This window comes from Peromyscus californicus, unplaced genomic scaffold (assembly GCF_007827085.1).
Source record: "Peromyscus californicus insignis strain IS unplaced genomic scaffold, ASM782708v3 Scaffold_14__1_contigs__length_90479793_seg_2, whole genome shotgun sequence".
NCBI lineage: Eukaryota > Metazoa > Chordata > Mammalia > Rodentia > Cricetidae > Peromyscus > Peromyscus californicus.
Window position 1 is genome coordinate 38,581,923 of NW_026294436.1, and position 17,686 is coordinate 38,599,608.

At 46.2% G+C, this 17,686-nt stretch overlaps 1 protein-coding gene across 1 annotated transcript in view; it reads right to left on the minus strand.

The window, feature by feature from the left end:
• Nucleotides 1-5,842: 5,842 nt before the first annotated feature.
• Nucleotides 5,843-17,686, minus strand: part of Lamc1 (laminin subunit gamma 1) — a 116,604-nt gene continuing 104,760 nt past the window's right edge. Inside the window, exons 23-28 of the mRNA XM_052737198.1 lie at nt 16,768-16,917; nt 16,463-16,577; nt 15,262-15,461; nt 13,763-13,921; nt 10,982-11,081; nt 5,843-8,733 (exon numbers count right to left, since the gene is read on the minus strand). Of these exons, the coding sequence (XP_052593158.1) occupies nt 8,477-8,733; nt 10,982-11,081; nt 13,763-13,921; nt 15,262-15,461; nt 16,463-16,577; nt 16,768-16,917 (981 nt within the window). The 3' untranslated portion in view covers nt 5,843-8,476. The remainder of the gene's footprint in view (nt 8,734-10,981; nt 11,082-13,762; nt 13,922-15,261; nt 15,462-16,462; nt 16,578-16,767; nt 16,918-17,686) is intronic.

Genomic DNA, 17,686 nt, shown 5'->3' on the forward strand with positions numbered 1-17,686 from the left:
GGCCTCTCTGCCTTGTAACCTCAGGCACTCAGGGATCCAAGGGGTAAAGATGAAGGCATCTTTGTGGGACGTCCCTGTGCCTACCACAGCTGGTGACATCTGAATAAATAATCGGTGTGGATTAAATGGTGCGGTATCCATGCCAGTTTCCCATTTTAACAACTTGGCTGGATTTACATGAGAATTTGTGTCACTGGGCAACACGCAGACAAGTGTGGGATCTTGTGCACTTAAAATGATTGGTTTTCTTTCTCAAAGAATGCTTGAGGAATTGAAAGCCAGAGAGAGGGAGAGTTAAACCAAGGTGAGACATTTACATTTGAGATTCTGAGAAGGGAAGTCTGGAGTTTTGGAGAGGTTTAATTTCATTTGTCACTTTTCTCTAGGTTTGAATCCATAATAGAAAAAATTAAAAACTTAATCTTTCCTAAGTAAATTTTCTAAATATTTGGATGGATAATTTTAAAATCTCATTTGGAAGTTTAAGGGTATTTTAACATGTTGTAAAATGGACATGATTTGCAATTTACAATAACAAGGTTTACATTGGGAAGTGAAAGGAAATCAGTTATCTTGAATTGTATACACCTGTTGACTATAACTTGGAAGATGAATGTTGAGTATTGTTTTCTGTTTCAAACTCCATTCTTTAAAAATGGACCTAGAAGAGAAAGATTGATATTTAAAAGCAGTTTATAAAAGAATCAGGCGTGGTGGTACACGCCTTTAATCTCTGCATTAGGGAGGCAGAGGCAGCAGATCTCTGTGTTTGAGGCCAGTCTGGTCTACAGAGCTACAGACAGCCAGAGCTATACAGTGAAACCCTATCTCAAACAAATAAATAAACAAACACCCCAAATCCCACAAAAAGATTAACAAACAAACAAGCCCACATTTCAGTTAATAGTACCGAACCAATGTTTATTTTGGAGACACAATCTCGCTAAGTAGCCCAGGCTGGCCTAGAACTTGCTATGTAGCCCAGGCTGACCACAGACTCCTGTGTGCTGGAATTACAGCCATGATTACACGGCTTTATTGTGCTGAACACTAGGACTGTACATTTGCCACCGTGCTTACTGGTTTCTTTTTAAAAAATGATTCTGAAATGTATTATTATTGTACGCGTGACTGATGGATGAAAGTCAGAGGACAACTTTGTAGATTTGGTTCTTTCCTTCCATCTTTACTTGAGCTACAGGGATAGAACTTAGACCATCAGATCTGTGCAGCAAGTGCCCTTACCCACTGAGTCATCTACCAGCCCAGTCATTTCTCAATACAGATAAACGTATTATGGTTCTAGCAGATGAAAATGCTAAGGAAGCTGGATACAGAGTATATCGGAATGCTGTCTCTTTTATGTTAAACCTTAAATATTTCCAAATAAAAAAGTCTGGAGAGCAGGAAAAAGACGAGTACAAAGCCCTCATCCTCATGGAATGCTGCAGTGAACAGAACTTACTCAAAACTGACTGTTGTTGCTGAAAAGCAGAGAAGTATCAGTGGAAACGGCACGCGACCTTCTGATGGGAGGTAAGCTTTAGATGCCGTCCTCTGGGTAGAATTCAACCAGGTGAACTGGCCTTACACCTTGTCCCGAGATGGGGAAAAGGGAAGCAGAGGAGAGACAGGCACCCAAAGAGAGGTGGGAGCCGTGTGGTGCTGGAGGATGACCAGGTTCCAAGCGATAATCACACCTTGCTACCATTAGAAAAGAAATCATAGCAACTTACGGTTGTTTACAATTACGTGACAGGAGTTTGGAAAGGGTGAACGGGTCAAAACCAGGAGAGAGACAGCTGCAGAACAGGAAAGCTGCCGAGCAGTGAGCGCACTCTGGTCTCCCCGCTCAGGCTTACCTTTCAAATGAAGCATCGAGAACATGACCACGACAGGCACAGTTTGCATTTACTTATTTGTCTGTTATGTGCATGACTGTTTTGCCTTCATGTATGTCTGTGCACATGGGAGTGGCTGGTGGCTGCAGAGGTCGGAAGAGGGTGTGGGATCCCCTGGGACAGGAGTTATAGAGGATTGTGAGCTACCATGTGGGTGTTGGGAACTGAACCCCAGTTCTCTGCAAGTGCAACACGTGTGCCTCACCACGGAACCATCTCTCCAGCCCTGTGAAGGTGCTTTCTAAAACACGGAGCTATCTCGGTAGTTCCAATCCTTCCAGGGTCCTGCACACACTTATAGAGCCCATCTGAGACCTGGGTGACAGCACTCACACCTTGGGCCAGGCCTGCTGGTCTGGGCTGGCCCGCTGAGACAGCACAGCACAGACTGGGTAGCAAGGAGGGCATCCAGTCTCAGCACACGCTCTCACCATGCTGAACCTGTAATCATGGAAATCACTGCTTGCCTCTTGAGGCTTTCTCTTGGGTGCTGGCTCAGCAGCCCAGAAGCTGTAATCCACCCCTGGACAGCCCATCTCCCAGACAGTCCTGTTGTGCTTACTCTGCACCAACCTCACACAGAGGGAGGCCATGTCGGAGGGAGAGAGGCATCTGTGGGAAAAGTGAATGGGGGCCAACCGGTGGAGAAGAGGCTACGGAAAATCAAGCGGGCCATGCCAGAAGAGAGCCGAGGACTGAGAATTGCTCTGGAAAGCTTTAACACTAATGGAATTAACAAAACCAATTCAATAGTTGCTTTGAGCTACTGAAATGATTGAGAATCTCAATATGATGGTAGACCACATAGGATGGGTCCCAAAATCACCATCTGAAATTCAAATCGCCAGGGTTAACAGCAAGTGCCTTTACCTGCTGAACATCTCACCAGCCCCAAGAAAGTTTTCTTTTTTTTTCTTTTTTTGAGTCAGGATCTCACTGTGTACCCCTGGCTGGCCTAGAATCCTCTCTACAGGCTAGGGTGACCTAGAATTCACAATGATCTGCCTGCCTCTACCTCCCAAATCCTGGGATTAGAGGCGTGCACCTGGCAAGGTTACATTCATGATCAAATCCTGATGCTGAACTTTCAAGAGACACAAACTACCCTGTTATACTTTTATGGACTGTATTCATTCTAAGGCTTAGGAGAAGGATAACACAACTAATCGGTTAAAATTTTACCTGAAATCATTCCCAAGAGCTAGGTAATTGACCAGGCTGCAGGAGGGGCTATGGCTACAGTCCGCAGATGCAAAGCGGACTTGTGAGCATGTGGTGTGAAGTTGGGAGCCAGGAGAAGAGGCCTCGTCAACCAGACCTCGCAAGCCAGTTGCAGAGTACGTGGCACCGTGTGCTGTAACATTTGGTACCCGTGGTTTTGTTTTAACTTCCTTTACATAAGGACCAGTCTATATTAGGAGTGCCGAGGGTCCAGAATGGGGGGAGGAGGAAGGGAGAAAAACTAACCGGTGTGAGAGCAGAATCAGTCACGCCCTTACCATCAGGCAACCTCAGTGACCAGTGATCATCAAGGGATGCTTGAACAGTAAACACACGCTGAGGGCCATGCCAGCAGCCAGGCAGGCGTGGGACTAGGCTAGACTCAGGATGGACTGGACAGTTCCAACAGAGTAGGTGATGCTTGGCATCAGGTGACACTGTCCTGGAGGAAGGGAAGAAAGAACTCTGGACAGGGAGTAGTTAGAGCAAAGACCAAGAAGTGTCCCGCAGACTTTAGGATTATCCTTTCTCAGGGTCCCTCAAGGGGGTCCTTCGGAATCTGCTGCACTTTTGCTGTATAGCTTTCCTTTTCAAAGCATGCATTTCACTTTGGGGACATCCCCCATTAATGTGGAACACGTGTACTTGTCCCAGAGGGCACAGACTAGCTCTTCTAAACCAGGGCTGCCTCTAAGATTACTTAGCAGAAACTTTACCACCCTGTTTTGTTTTTTTTTTTAAATTACCATTGGCGATTTTTAAGAACTGTTTATATGTGAGTATGTGTATGCACAAATGTACATACACCTGTGAATGCAATTGCTCGCTGAATCAGAAGAGGGTGGTGGATCCTTTGGAACTGGAGTTACAGGCATTGGTGAGCTGCCCAGTGAAGTTGTTCACAGCTCCTCCTGCAGCCTGGTTCTCAGGGGGAAGCAGTGGGCCCTCTTAACTACTGAGCCGTCTCTACACCCTCACCCCACTCTTGTCCACAATCACTTCCTTTAAACCTGCTTCTGGTGAACAGACATTTCCACGCCATTTAAGGTATTTTCATAAGACAAGGGTCTGGGAGAGTTGCTCTTCCTGCTGTCTGGGTCTCTCACTTTCTACCTCACCATCCTCTTGGGGTGCTAGGTGTCCCATTTTGGGCTTAAGTGAAGCTGGTATTAAGAGGTTGGCATGTTTATTTAAGAGGAAACTTTGAATCAGATGATGGCAGCAGTTTTTAATCACTTCACCCACCACTCCTACACCATAACTAAAGAACTATTAACATTTGCTTCTCAATCAGACCCTGTGAATTGGAGTCGGGGGACAACTAGCCCGGCCAAAGTTAACAGTGCCTCCAAAACTTTCTCCGAGGAAGTCTAGCCAGAAGAGCCTGCTGATTCTTTACAGGTACTATGCATCTAACAATCTGTGATTTTAGGGAGGCACAGGACTCATAGGGACTCAGGGAGATAAACAGGGAACAGGGAGTTAAAGGAGAATTTGTAGGCCCCAAGCCTTCCTGCCATGTCTAGCTCCAAATGTCTCACCGGGTCTCCAGCTGCGGATGGAGCTGGATGCATCAATCTGCCCTGTTAATGCAGCCTGCTTTCTTTTCCCGTTCAGTCAGTTGTGAGTCTGGAGAATTTCATCTAAACACATTTAGACAGCTTCTCACAGGCATCGCTACTCAGGGAGTCCAATCATTCAAAAGCAGCTCCGTTGTAACTGATCAGATACTGAGACCACACCAGGGGTTCTGTAAGCTCCAGCTGGCAGGCCCATGGCATGTTATTATTTGGGCTTTTTTTTTTTGTTGTGTGTGATGTGTGCCTGTGGGCATGTATTCCGGTATGTGAGTGCAAGTGAATCCGTGCACATGTGGAGGTCAGAGGTCAACCCTGGGTGCTAGTCCCTGCTACCCCCCACCCCTGTTTGATACAGGGTCCCTTGTTATTTACCACTAATATGGCAGGCTAGCTGGCTAAGCTTCTGGGCATTCTCCAGTCTGTCTCTCCTCTCGCCGTAGGAGCACAAGGATCACAGATGTATGCCATCCTGCCCTGCTTTATGAAGGTTCTAGACAATCAACTCCAGATTCTCATGCTTCTGCTGCAAGGGCTGTGCTCAATGAGCCAAGGCCTGTCTGTAGCCCAGGCTGGGTCTCTCTGTAGCCCAGGCCGGCCTCCAGTGCTGGTACTGCTGCCATGAGCCCCTCCCCCTGACTCTTGTAGCAGTTCTACTGAAGTACATCCGGGCTCCTCACTTGCTTCTCTCTGGTCCTGGGCCGTTTCTGTGCCACAAGAGTTGAGTAACCCTCGAAATCTAGTTCAGTACAGAAAACGTTTGCTAACTTCTGGATGACAGTGACGATCACAATTTGAAGAGGGTTAAAACAAAAAATGTTGAGGCTAGTGGTGCAATCCTGTGATCCCAGCTACTCAGGAGGCCAAGGCAGGAAAATCACAAGTTCAGTGCCTACCCAGGCTATAATGAGACCCTGTCTCAAAATAAAGAATTAAAAAAAAAAAAAATCTGGGTGGATGTAGCTCAGTTGGTGGAATATGTGCCTAGCATGCTGGGCGACCTAAATTCAACCCCCAGTACAAATACAAACAACACTGGATGGTTCTCAAGGAGACGGAGTCAGTCAAAGGCGCTTAGGAGTCCATTCACTACACCTTTAGAACCTTTGATGTCCGAGCACCACATTCAGGCCACACAAGATATAAAGGGTTACAAATATTCAGATTTTATTATAAATAAAATACTGTTTTCTTTTTAAACATAAAAAAATGCCAAGTGTTGCGCTTTGCTAACCTCCCCAGAGAGGAAGGCTGTGGGGATTAAGGCAGCTAGAGTGAAGGCACATGTATAAGGGCCACAGTTGGGATCCAAAGGAAAATTCCACGGGGGGGTGGGGTGGGGGGGGTAAAACATCTATTCTGTGTGACACCCCGCACTTTACAGCAGCCATCCTGTCCATTTTATTACATAAAATACAGATTACGGAACTATACAATAAAACAATGGCTGTGCTGCAGGACTGTGATAGGTATTATCTTGTAAATAACTTCCATTTTTAAAAATAAATTTCTGTTTAAAAATATACCACACAGATGGAGAGGACAAATAAACCCAACACAACACCCCCCCTACCAGGGCCTAAGACCTGCTGGAGCGTAGCCGACGCAATGGATGATGCTGGTCTGTTCCAGACATTTTCCTGCAACTGTGACCAAACGCGTATGTTAAGGTGGCGAGCACTGCACTAGAGGAACTAGCCAATCAGCACTGAACGTGGGGAGGAAGAGCCATGCCTCTGCAGGAGCAGAAAAGACCTGGGAGGGGCAAGAGTGGACCCTCAGGGGTGCGGGTCTCCGTTCGCCCACCAGAGATGGAGACAGACTGCACTCAGCGTCTCCTCCCGCGGTCACCAGTAGCCGAGCCTGGCACCCTCAAGTGCTCAGTCATCCCCTTACAAAACTGACCCATCCCGTTCAAGAACGGCCAGGAGACACGTTTCCACCACGGTGTGGGAGAGTCCCATCAGTGAACTGTCCTACCTACTTTACCCTGTCGGCCCGGTGACTGTCGGGGGCGGCCGCTCAGATGATCAGGGCCGCAGCGGAGAGGCCGGAGTGCCCCCTTGGGTCTGGCTGTGGAGGTGAGCAGGCTGAGATCCCGGCCAGACAACGAAGGAAGGCGCTGCAAACACGAGGCGGAGCAAGACGCTGGGGCAGGGGCATGACTCGGAAGATGGTGGGAAGGAAGGGGGTGCACGGGCTGCCTGTGCTAGCAAGGGAAAACCGAGCAACGAGGTGAACTGACAGCGCCACCCTAGCAGGACTGGGAACATTTACATAAACTCCTTACTCTATGATCACGATACACAAAAACCATTCACACAAAAAATATAAATTTCAAATAATTAATAGCACCAGTGTGTCAGATAATAATTTCTTTCCCCCCGCTACGCAAAGTACAAAATTGCATAGTGTTAAAGGCTATATATGAATCTCAGAGGCAGGGAGGGAGGAGGACGGGGGCGTGGCCGGGAACTGTCACAGTCTGGCCGTAAGAAAACCACAGAGCTGAGGATCAGAGGTTGAGAAGCCTAAGAGGAAATGCCTTTCCGCACAAGGTTCTTCCCGCTCCACACCGAGGGCAGGCTGAGAGTGGGCGGAGGCACGGAGCGCAGGAACTAGCTGGTGCTGGCGGCTGTGTGAATGAAGAACGGAGCCTCAGCATTGCCACCGGGATCTGGAAACAACGTCGTCTTTTGAAGAGTTTTAGAAAAATGGAAACATTTAGAGAATTCGCGCTAAGGGCCAAATATTACATCTCTCTCCAACAGAGAAAAAGAAATGTACACATGGAATCCAACGATACATCTCAGTGTCATCCATTTTCCAGAAAATACGGGGAAAGAGAGATTTGCTTTTCTTTCAGTGGTCAGGATCTTAGAGACCAACCGTCTGACGGGTATCTTACCACTAGTTCCAAGACTAACACACTAACAAAGCTCGAAGAATTAGTTAGACTCGGAAAAAAAAACACAACAACTTTGGTGGTTATCACATCCCTGTTCCTTCTGCACTGTCTCATTTATAAAAATATCAAAAGCTATCTACGTAGTGGTGAGTGCAAGCTGCCCATCCAGACTTTTTATCAGCTGCCTAAGGATTTGAAAAAAGTGTATCTTCCTGGTCAACTAATATAGGAGAAAATCCTAAGTGTCTTTGAGCCATATTCTCTGGGAGACCCGTACAGAACTGCACTCTTACCCATGATGGCTCAGGGTCCTGTACTCAAACAGCTAGCATGGCTGATGGATGGCTACCAGCATTCTAAATGACCAATACCTTTGGCACAGGATGTTTATTTCCTATTGTTTAAAAGAGGAGGCTGAAGATGCAGAGGCATTTTCTTTACCCATAGATGGGACATACTGGCCATCTCTATGCTACAGTGAGGAGGCAAACGTTTCCTTCATAGAAATATGAGAACTGAGATAGGTTCCGCTGGTGTTGAGAAGGGGGCGGGGGTCTGCCCTGGCATAAAAAGGTTCACATGACGTGGGTATGCCACTGGAGGATGCCGTGACCTCAGGCAAACGAGGGAAAGCTTGGGTAAGGTGTTAACATGAGTGGAAGAGAGACTTTATTAGGCAAAATCCTTTGTTCCTGGTTCAGGATGTTGAACTTGCTTCTCTTTAAACTCTGACTTTTCTTGGTTCAAAAGGACAGTGATGGAGAGCAGCAGAGAAGTGGGGGGTCTGAAAAGTGTAATCTTTGTGTCAAGGCACTGTGGCCACACAGGGCTCCCCTCTCGGGGGGCCCTGCCTGGCAGCCCTCCCGTCACTAGGGCTTCTCAATGGACGGGGTGTTGAAGCAGCCGGATGGTAGGGTCTTCTTGATGTCCTCCAGGTTGTGAATGTCCTTTATGATCTCTTCTATGTCTCGGTTATAGTCCATGATGGCCGCCTCCTGCTTCCGGGCTTCCTTCTCCAGGTCAGACACCTTCCTGTCCAGGTCGCTGGCCTTCATCTCCTCTTTGGCTTTGCTCAGGGTGCCTTCGATCTCATTGAGCTTGTTGAGGTCTACTGTGTCCAGCTGTCCTGTAGTCAGGAAGGGCACAAGAGAGAACAGGCTCACTCTGGGAGAACTGGAGCACAGCTTCTCAGTGCCTCCTGCTCTGTCGTGCACTAAGGCTAGCAGCTGCCCTGAAGCCAGGGTGCTGCTGTGTTCAAGGGCCTGAGCAGTGCTGACCTAACCAACAAGGTGGGCAGAGTGGATCGTTAATATTAGAACAGTTTCAGTTGAGAAAAGTGGTTTTCACAGGATATTTTCTTTAATTTTTAAATATTTATTACTACTTATTACTCTGTGTGTGTGTGTGTGTGTGTGTGTGTGTGTGTGTGTGTGTGTGTGTGTGTGCATGAATGTCATAGCATATATGTAGAGGTCAGAGGACAACTTGCAGGAGTCAGTTCTCTCTTTCCACCATGTGGGTTCCAGGGACTGAACTCAGGTTGCCAGGCTTGGCAGCTAGCGCCTTTACCCACTCCATCTCTAGAGAACCATCTCTTCAGGCCTCATACAATATTTTCTAAATGCACAGGTACCACGTCTTAGACCTCACTTATGCTTAAGAAGGCTGGTAACAGTCCTCTTGCAGGTTCATGTGTGTAATCTGTGGGCTACTTCAGTGTCAAAGATTACAAAAATCCAGGAGCATATGCCTGTGACCTCTAGGTCCCAGGGAAGATGGCTGGTTTGGGGTCTTCTTGCTTCTAAGAGTTAGACACTACCAGAGAAATAGAAAATGGAAAATGGCCAAGGCTGAAATGCTCAGATAATGCCAGCAAAGCATCACTCTAAACGCAGCAAGAAAAAAATAAATGATTCTTTTGAAAGATGATGCTCCATAGCAAATAAAAACAGACAGAGAAGTAGTCTCCCGAGACCAGTTTAGCTCACTGACTCTCAGGTCGCTAGGAATTTATTTGTCCACCTAAAACCTGGGTGATAGAGCCAGAAGTCTAGCTCCAGTCTGCCTGCTCACCTAAAACCTGGGTGATAGAGCCAGAAGTCTAGCTCCAGTCTGCCTGCTCACCTAAAACCTGGGTGATAGAGCCAGAAGTCTAGCTCCAGTCTGCCTGCTCACAAAGCCTGCCTCTTCTCCCCAAAGCCCTCTCTTCAGCCTACTTCCATTTTAGGCTCATCTGCTGGCATATAATTTATTATTATTGGTCTTTGAGACACATAAAATATTATTCCTCCTCCCTTAAGAAAAAGATTAAAAAGACAAATAGTGGTGAATGCCTTTAATCCCAGCATTCAGGAGGCACAGGCAAGCAGATCTCTGTGCGTTCGAGGCTTGCCTGGTCTACAGAATAAGTTCCAGGACAGGCTCCAAAGATACACAGAGAAACCCTGTCTTGAAAAATCCAACCTCCCCCCCAAAAAAAACAAAAACAAACAAAAAAACCACAAAAAAACAGTGGCACACACCTTTAATCCCAGCACTTGGGAGGCAGAGGCAGGTGGATCTGAGTTTGAGGCCAACCTTATCTACAGAGTGAGTTTCAGGATAACCAGGGCTACATAGAGAGACCCTGTCTTGAAAATAAACAGATGAAGTCCCCGGTCTTCAAAGGCTACACCACCCCCTCACACTGGAGTCTGGTGACAAAAGGCCACGTGTCCTAAAGGAGATCTGCTCTCCACCAAACGGGATTAAAAGGAAGGGTCAGTGTGCTTATATTTCCCTGAAAATAGAATAAAGTAAACAAAGTCGTTCTGTCTTTGGTGTGGAAGTTTTCACTTCATCAAACTGTTCTCTGGTTGGCAAATGGAGAGAACTGTGAGCAAGGAGCCGGTTAGTTTCAAGTATTCTCTTATTCTACCCGGAGCCTTTCTTTTCAAATCCCTTAGAGAAACTCCACCATCAGGAGGAACTGAGGGGATGACTGTTTAATTGCATGATGAACCCTGACCAGCGGGGACCCCCTAGCTGGCAGCTCCTCTTCACGTGTAAAGACCATGGTGTTCTAGTCAGGGCAGAGTCCAGGGAAGGCACCTAAAGTCCTCGAACTTCATAAAGTCCCGACTCCTTTCCACTCTAGAGCTGACAGCCTATCACTGCTGTGATGGTGCCGGCGGCCTTGGAAGGTTCTGCCAGGCAAGACGCCGGTACAAGGCATCCCTTAAACAAGCAGGAGCTAAATGAAACATTAACATTAGTAGGTTAACGAATGCTTTTACGAATTTCCTGTTAATCTGACTCTGAGTCAGGGGCGTCAGATCCTGAGAGCAGTAGAAAGCATTAGGTGCCCTGGCTGTAACAAGTCTTCAGTTACTTACCCAGCTGCTCCAAGAGGTCAGTCAGCTGGCTGAGGAGGCTGCTCACAGAGTTCTTGGCTTTTCTGGCATTGAGCTCAGCTTCCTGAGCAGCCTGTGAAGCCTGCAGGGAAAGAGGGTAAACAACATGAATACTTCTGACTCCATGTTTCCATCTTCTCTAAATATTTTCCTCCGGTGAGCCAGCAGATCTATTTTCAGAAGTGTCCCCCCTTTCTAAGGGATGAGTCACACTTTCTCTGCAGGTCTGGGGTGGTGTCTTCAGGTGGAGGATGTTATTTCTACTGCGCAGAACAGTCAAAATCCCTATTTTTGTTTTGTTTTTTGACAGTCTTGCTATGTACCCTAAGCTGGTCTCAAACATGACAGCTCCTCCTGTCTCAGCCTGAGTCCTGGGACTATAGGAATATACTACCATGCCTGGCTTCCCTTCATGACATATGCATTCAGAGAAACAATACCATCCCATTTCCTCACTTCCTCTATTCAAGAATACCTGTGACAAACGCATGATAAAATGCATTGAGTAGAAATAGATTCTTTTTTAAGTACAGATTGAATACAGGAACAGAATGTGGATACTCTTAGGTACCTGATTATTAGAGATGTCCTATTCTTTTAGAGTTTTCATAAGCAAAGCAAGGCTTTTCTGAAAATTCTGTCAACTACACACACACACACACACACACACACACACACACACACACACACATAATACAATGGCTATTTTCAGAGTCAACCAAAGGTAAATATACTTGGGAAAGTTCCATGAAACCTGACCAAACACACTGGGCATGAGTCACAGGAAGCAGCAGTGGAAAAGGAAGCACCCAGACCTCAGAGAGCAGATGCTCTCACCAGTGAGCCCAACAAGACAGAAACGAGGGCCTGAACTCCCCACCGGGAATTATTTTTCCTAGTTCTGGGGTGAAGACAAAGCAAACACTGAGGGATCAAAACAATGTGAAAAATTTAAAAACAGAAAAAATAAAAAATAAAAAGCTTTCACAAATAAATGATTAACTCAGTTCAAATCGCAGCTGCTCTCAGGGAGCCGCACAGGCTTCTTGTGGGTGTCCTGGGACTTCGACACAGGACTCTGCTGGGTTTAACCTGTGGCCTTCGGCATCTTCCAGAAAGAACCACAACCCCTCTGGTTGAAGAAAATGTTAGACCAAGACAACACCAGCTGAATGTTAGGCTTTGAGAACTGATGTAAATACAATGGGCTGGTGTATGAGGGGATGGCTCACTGCTCCCAAGAAGTTATGGACCAAGGCTGACAAAGAGAATGGATTCTCTTTCTACCTCTGAACGAAGCCCACAGCCCCTTTTGGAACTCACCAATATGTACCCTTCACTTTTTTTCAACATGCTTTAAATACAATGCTTCCATCAAAACGAAATTCACAGGGCCAGCAGGACAGCTCCGAGGGTAAGTTGTCACGAAGTTTGATAACTTCCTGAGTTCTATCCCCAAATCCACATAGTGCAACCCAACTCGCACAAGTTGTCTTGAGATGTCCGCACGTGCGTTATGGCATGCATGCATGCATGCATGCGCGCGCATGCACACACACACACACACACACACACACACACACACACACACACACACACGAAACAATTACATTTTAAAAAAGTGAAGCCCAGAGACTCTCTGCACAAAAAAGAAATACTGATTTCTGCTTCATGGTAATTTCCATTTGATCCTCATTTTTGCATTAAAAATCAGGACAACTAGCACAAAGTTTAAAAACAGCAGTTTAGCCAGTCGTGGTAGTGTGTACCTTTAATCCTAGCACTCAGGAGGCTGAGACAAGAAGATTTCTTTGAGTTCAAGGCCATCCTGGTCTAGAGAGCTCCAGGTCAGGCAGGGATTATACAGTGAGACCACCCTGTCTCAAAAAACAAAACAAAAAACCCAGCTGTGTGCACAGAGAGGCATACAAAATTTAATTGGTATCACTTCACCAGACCTTGTATTTCTCCTTTCTATCCAAAGTGAAAATGACCCACAGCAAGAGGCCCTGTTTTGGGGCCTTGAAAGAATGGGGTTCTTCCTGACACTGGAAGTGTGTGAGTGAGCAAGCCCATGTATACTGTTCCTGTGAAGGCAACTCGAAACAGGAAAGGACTATTCCCACCAGTCCCACACCCCAGGAAGGTCTTTCTAATGCAAAATATAACACGGATTGAAGAAAAATACCCCCTCACTCCCCTTGTGGCACACAGTCACAAACAGCTCTGTCGTGAGCGGCACGATGCATGCACGTCAGCACAGAAGGTGCACAGTGAGAGCAGATGCACGGCTGGTGTGCTCCGGTGCACTGCTAGAGAATGTGTCACACACGTTTGTGTAAGAAACTGGTCTCTGCCTCTAGTGAGCGAGCAGCTGGGAGAACTAAGGGAGAAACTGGCTTTTTGTGGCATTCTCCTTTCAAAAAGACTTCATTTTAATTTATCTCATGTATGAATTACCCATTCAACTACAATAAACACACACACACAAATGAGGGTTTTTTTTTTTAAGTGTTCTAAATCTCCAGCTGCGGGGGAAATGTTTTGCTTCTAACTGAGCGGCTTTGGGACAGGCAATTGTGCAACATCAATACCTGGCAGAAGAGCAAATTCTTTGCCTTCTACGTAAGCTGCTGACCTAGTTTTTGACCAGAAAATGCAAGGCAAACCTGAAGTTCACTGAAAAGGGCATTGGGGGTTGGGGGGTCTTTCCCAGTGAGCACCCCTCCACACTGCCTCTGGACAACAGTGGGGAGCCCTTACCATCCCCGCCATCATCATGTCCTGGTCGGCATCGTCTTGTTTCCTCTTCAGCTCGTTCTCTGCTTCCTCTAGCTGCCTCAACATAGTGTTCACCTCGTTATCCAGATCTGTAACTTCGGCAAAGGTTCTTTCGGCGTCGGCCTTGGTGCTGGTGGCATTCTAGGCACAGAAGAAACAGCTGACCAAAGCAAACCAAAGACCCCAGAGCAGCTTTCCTTTTCCAGAACGCATCCTTACTCCCTTTTACAATCTGTGAAATGGTTAAAAACGCGCCCCAGAAAGAACATCACAATGACGTGTGCTATTATGACCCACCTCTCACCACTTACTGGTTTCTCATAAAAAAATAAAAAAATTACTGTCAAACACAACAGCATTTATACAGCACTTTCAACTGTTCTCTCTTCTTCAATCTTGGAGATTTCCTGTTCTATTATAACCATTTTTAGCTGAGGTCACACAGAGGACAAGTAAAAATTTAATTGTGAACACTTTCCCACCATATTGTATGTATCCTTCATTGGATATGTTAAATCAAAAGCTTGCCTTGTGAGTTTATTCTTATACGTTTAGCATCATGTACAAAAGACTACATCCTGAAATATGAGCATTTTATGAAACAGAATCTATCAAAATTTTCTGTAATTCTCAGACACTTAATTTTAAAATAAGCTCTAATCTTTCCTTAACATAAAACAACTAGGTCTTTAAACAAAAAGAACCAGCCTAAAGAAACTCCTTTTTACAGCGAGTAGAAGAGCCTCTGCAGTGGTGGCCACAGTAGCTCTGTGCATGGTCTGGAAGTCACATTGATACTCGTCATAAGACTGTGCAGGCTCAGGGAGTCTGTTTATTTAGCAAAGGCCCAAACTCTTGTGGGCAGGGGCTCTGCAGCACTCTGGGACCACTGCTGTGGATGTCCTTCTGTATGCTGTGAATATGTGTTGCTCTGATTGGTTGATAAATAAAGCTGTTTGGCCTATGGCAAGGCAGCTTAGAGGCAGGTGGAAATCCAAACAGATAGACAAGAAGAGAAAGGAGAGGCAAGGCAGATGCCATGAGCCAACGCCAGGAGAAGCAAGATGTAAGGTATTGGTAAGCCACAAGCCATGTGGCAAAATACAGATTTATAGAAATGGGTTAATTTAAGATATAAGAGCTAACAAGAGGCCTGCCATAGACCATACAGTTTGTAAGTAATATAAGTCTCTGTGTGTTTACTTGGGTCTGAGCAGCTGTGGACCAGGCTGGTCATAGGAAAAACTTTCAGTTACAGACCACCCTCTTCACAACTCAGATCCGACGCTGAGACGGTAGCAGGTCCTCTTACTGATTCTCTTTCCTCAGTCACGTACATATTCTTACGTGTATTGGAAAGAAGATAAACAAGGATAGTTCAAGACAGTTTTGCTATAGCAGAGAAAGAACTCTGCAAGGACTCGAGTTTAGAAAGCATGAGATGTGCGTGAGCAGGGGTTGGAGAAGAGGGAGGCGCTCACCTTCTGCACAGCGCTGGCGATCCTCTCCGCCTCGTGGGCTTTGTTTTTGGCCTCGGTGGCGTCGGCTGCAGCATTGCCCAGAGCCAGCTGTGCCTCCCTTGTCTTCTCGTTGGCCTCAGCTATGGTCCGGTTGATGGCGGGGATCCTCCGCAGAGCCTCCTCTGCAGCTGTCTTGTTATCATTCACGCGTCTATCAAAATCTGAAAGGAGTTCAAGGCACACATTTGAATTAAACTGCCAAAAAGAAACACCAGACTGCAACTGGATTTTGTTTTAGATGCAGTAAAAATCTGTTGAAAACAAACAATTGAGAATTGGGACTGGGCTCTCGGAGAGGAAGAATACGCAGATCCCTGTGCAGAGGTTTCCAGGACCAGTCACACAAATGCACATCTGTTTCTGAGCAGAGTTCCTACTCAGAAAGCCGTGTGGAGCCCGGAGTACATCACCGCTTTAGCCGGTGTCTTCAGTGTTGGCTGTGTGTCAGGTGCAGCATGGCAGACTTCTGACACATGGAAAGCCAGCGACTAAAGAGGCTAACCTGTGGAGCAGGCACTCAGGCAGACCCGCTGATACCAACGCTACACTTGGAACTATCATGCTTACAAATCCTCCTCCTTTATAGAACCTCTGACTATTTTTACAGACATGGACCAACCCCTCAGTGAACCAGGCATCTTTCTCTAAAACGAAGAATTAGATGTCAGTGGTAGAAAAAAATGAAAGAAAATCTCCATTTATCATTGAAAGTCAGCTAAGCAGGCAGACTGCGGAGACGGGAGGTAGTCTAATACAGACCAGCCCTCCTACTCATGTTTTTTTGTTTTCAGACTTAAGAATACAGGGGTGAAATGACAGAGGCACTCTGATTTTTCTTTCAAATACATGAGCTCCAGATTCCGCAAGAGATCCTACCTCAATAAATAAAGGTGAAGAGCCATTAAGAGATACCTGGAGTCAATTTCAGGTCTACACACCCACCCACCCACCCACCCCCCCCACACACACACACGAGTGTGGAGGTTAAACTAAGTACAATAAAAGATCATGGTTAACTATTGAATCTAAGTAGGCAGTATATGGGATTTACTACACTATCCTGTTCAGAGAGAATCATACTAAGAATGAAATGGAAACTGACTCAGTGACCACCTCCGCAGAGGCCAGGCAGAGACACGGCTGCTGCCTGACCCGCTCGTACCTTTGAGGTTGTTGAGAATGTCATTGGCCTCTTGTAAGGTATTGCGTCCCTTTTTAGCAGCTTCTTCAGCAAGAGCCTTGGCAGCGTCAGCTCGAGCTAGGAGTTGGTCGGCTGTCTGCAAATGCATGGCAGGTCAGAGGACAAACCTTTTGGGGTCAGCTTTTCCCTCTAACAGACAAGCCCCTCACGGCCACAGCCTGCAAGAGACTGAAGCGTACAGACAGGCTGTGCACTAGACACGGCTCACACCTGAGCTGTTGAAACTGTTGCCCCCAGAAATACAGCCAGCAACAAATCACACTGACCTGCTGTTCAGCTTTTCCTTTCTCTAGAAGGTTCTTTACTTCCTGTTCCTTCCCCCTCATATCTTCCCTAAGGTCCTCATAATCCTTTAGCTTCTGGTCAATTAGACGGTCCAGATCCGCAGCTTCTTTCTTGATTTTATTTGCTTCATTCTGTGACAGAAATGTAGGATCACTACGTTTATATGAAAGTTTGGCACTAAATGACAAGGGAGCTGAGGAATGCTGTAAGATTTAAGGCTCAACTGACAGTTTTCAAGGACAGCAGAGGTCAAGATTTGTGGATTTTTTTTTTTTAAACCAAGTATACTTGAGCGATTTCCCAATGTTCCCTGCACTTTGATTAGTTTTTCACAGCTTTTGCCAACCTACAACGCAATCAAGATGCAAAACACATCTTCCTACATGAAGCTCCCTGGGGTCCCTTTCAAGTAACTCTCCCCACCTCTCTTCCCTTAGCTGCGGCCCTCCTGACTGCCATCATATCAGTCCTGTCTATTTTCACACTGCACACACATGGACTCAGTGAGCATTAGGTGTCTGAAGAGAACTAAACCTTGGGTTCCAGTCAACATCTCAGATATAGGAAATAAGATGGCAAATTTCAGTTTAGTGCTAAAGATATTTATATGGGAGCTTTGTATGAGGAACCATGTTTAGAATGAAACACAACACTACCAACTCACGAGTTTCTACCTGCCCCTGAGCATGCTGGCACAGTTCTTGCAGGCTCTTCCCTCTTAGTGCTCTCTAGATCTCAGTTAAACAATGCTTAGGAGGAAGGCTCCAGCCACACTCTGCTTCAAGTAACTCAAATGTATCACAGTTTGGATTTATATGAAACATCCAGAGGAAGTATTCATATTACCAAAGTAATCCTTGCTCCTTCAGGTCTACAGTTCTTTATCTCACTAGGTTCTAT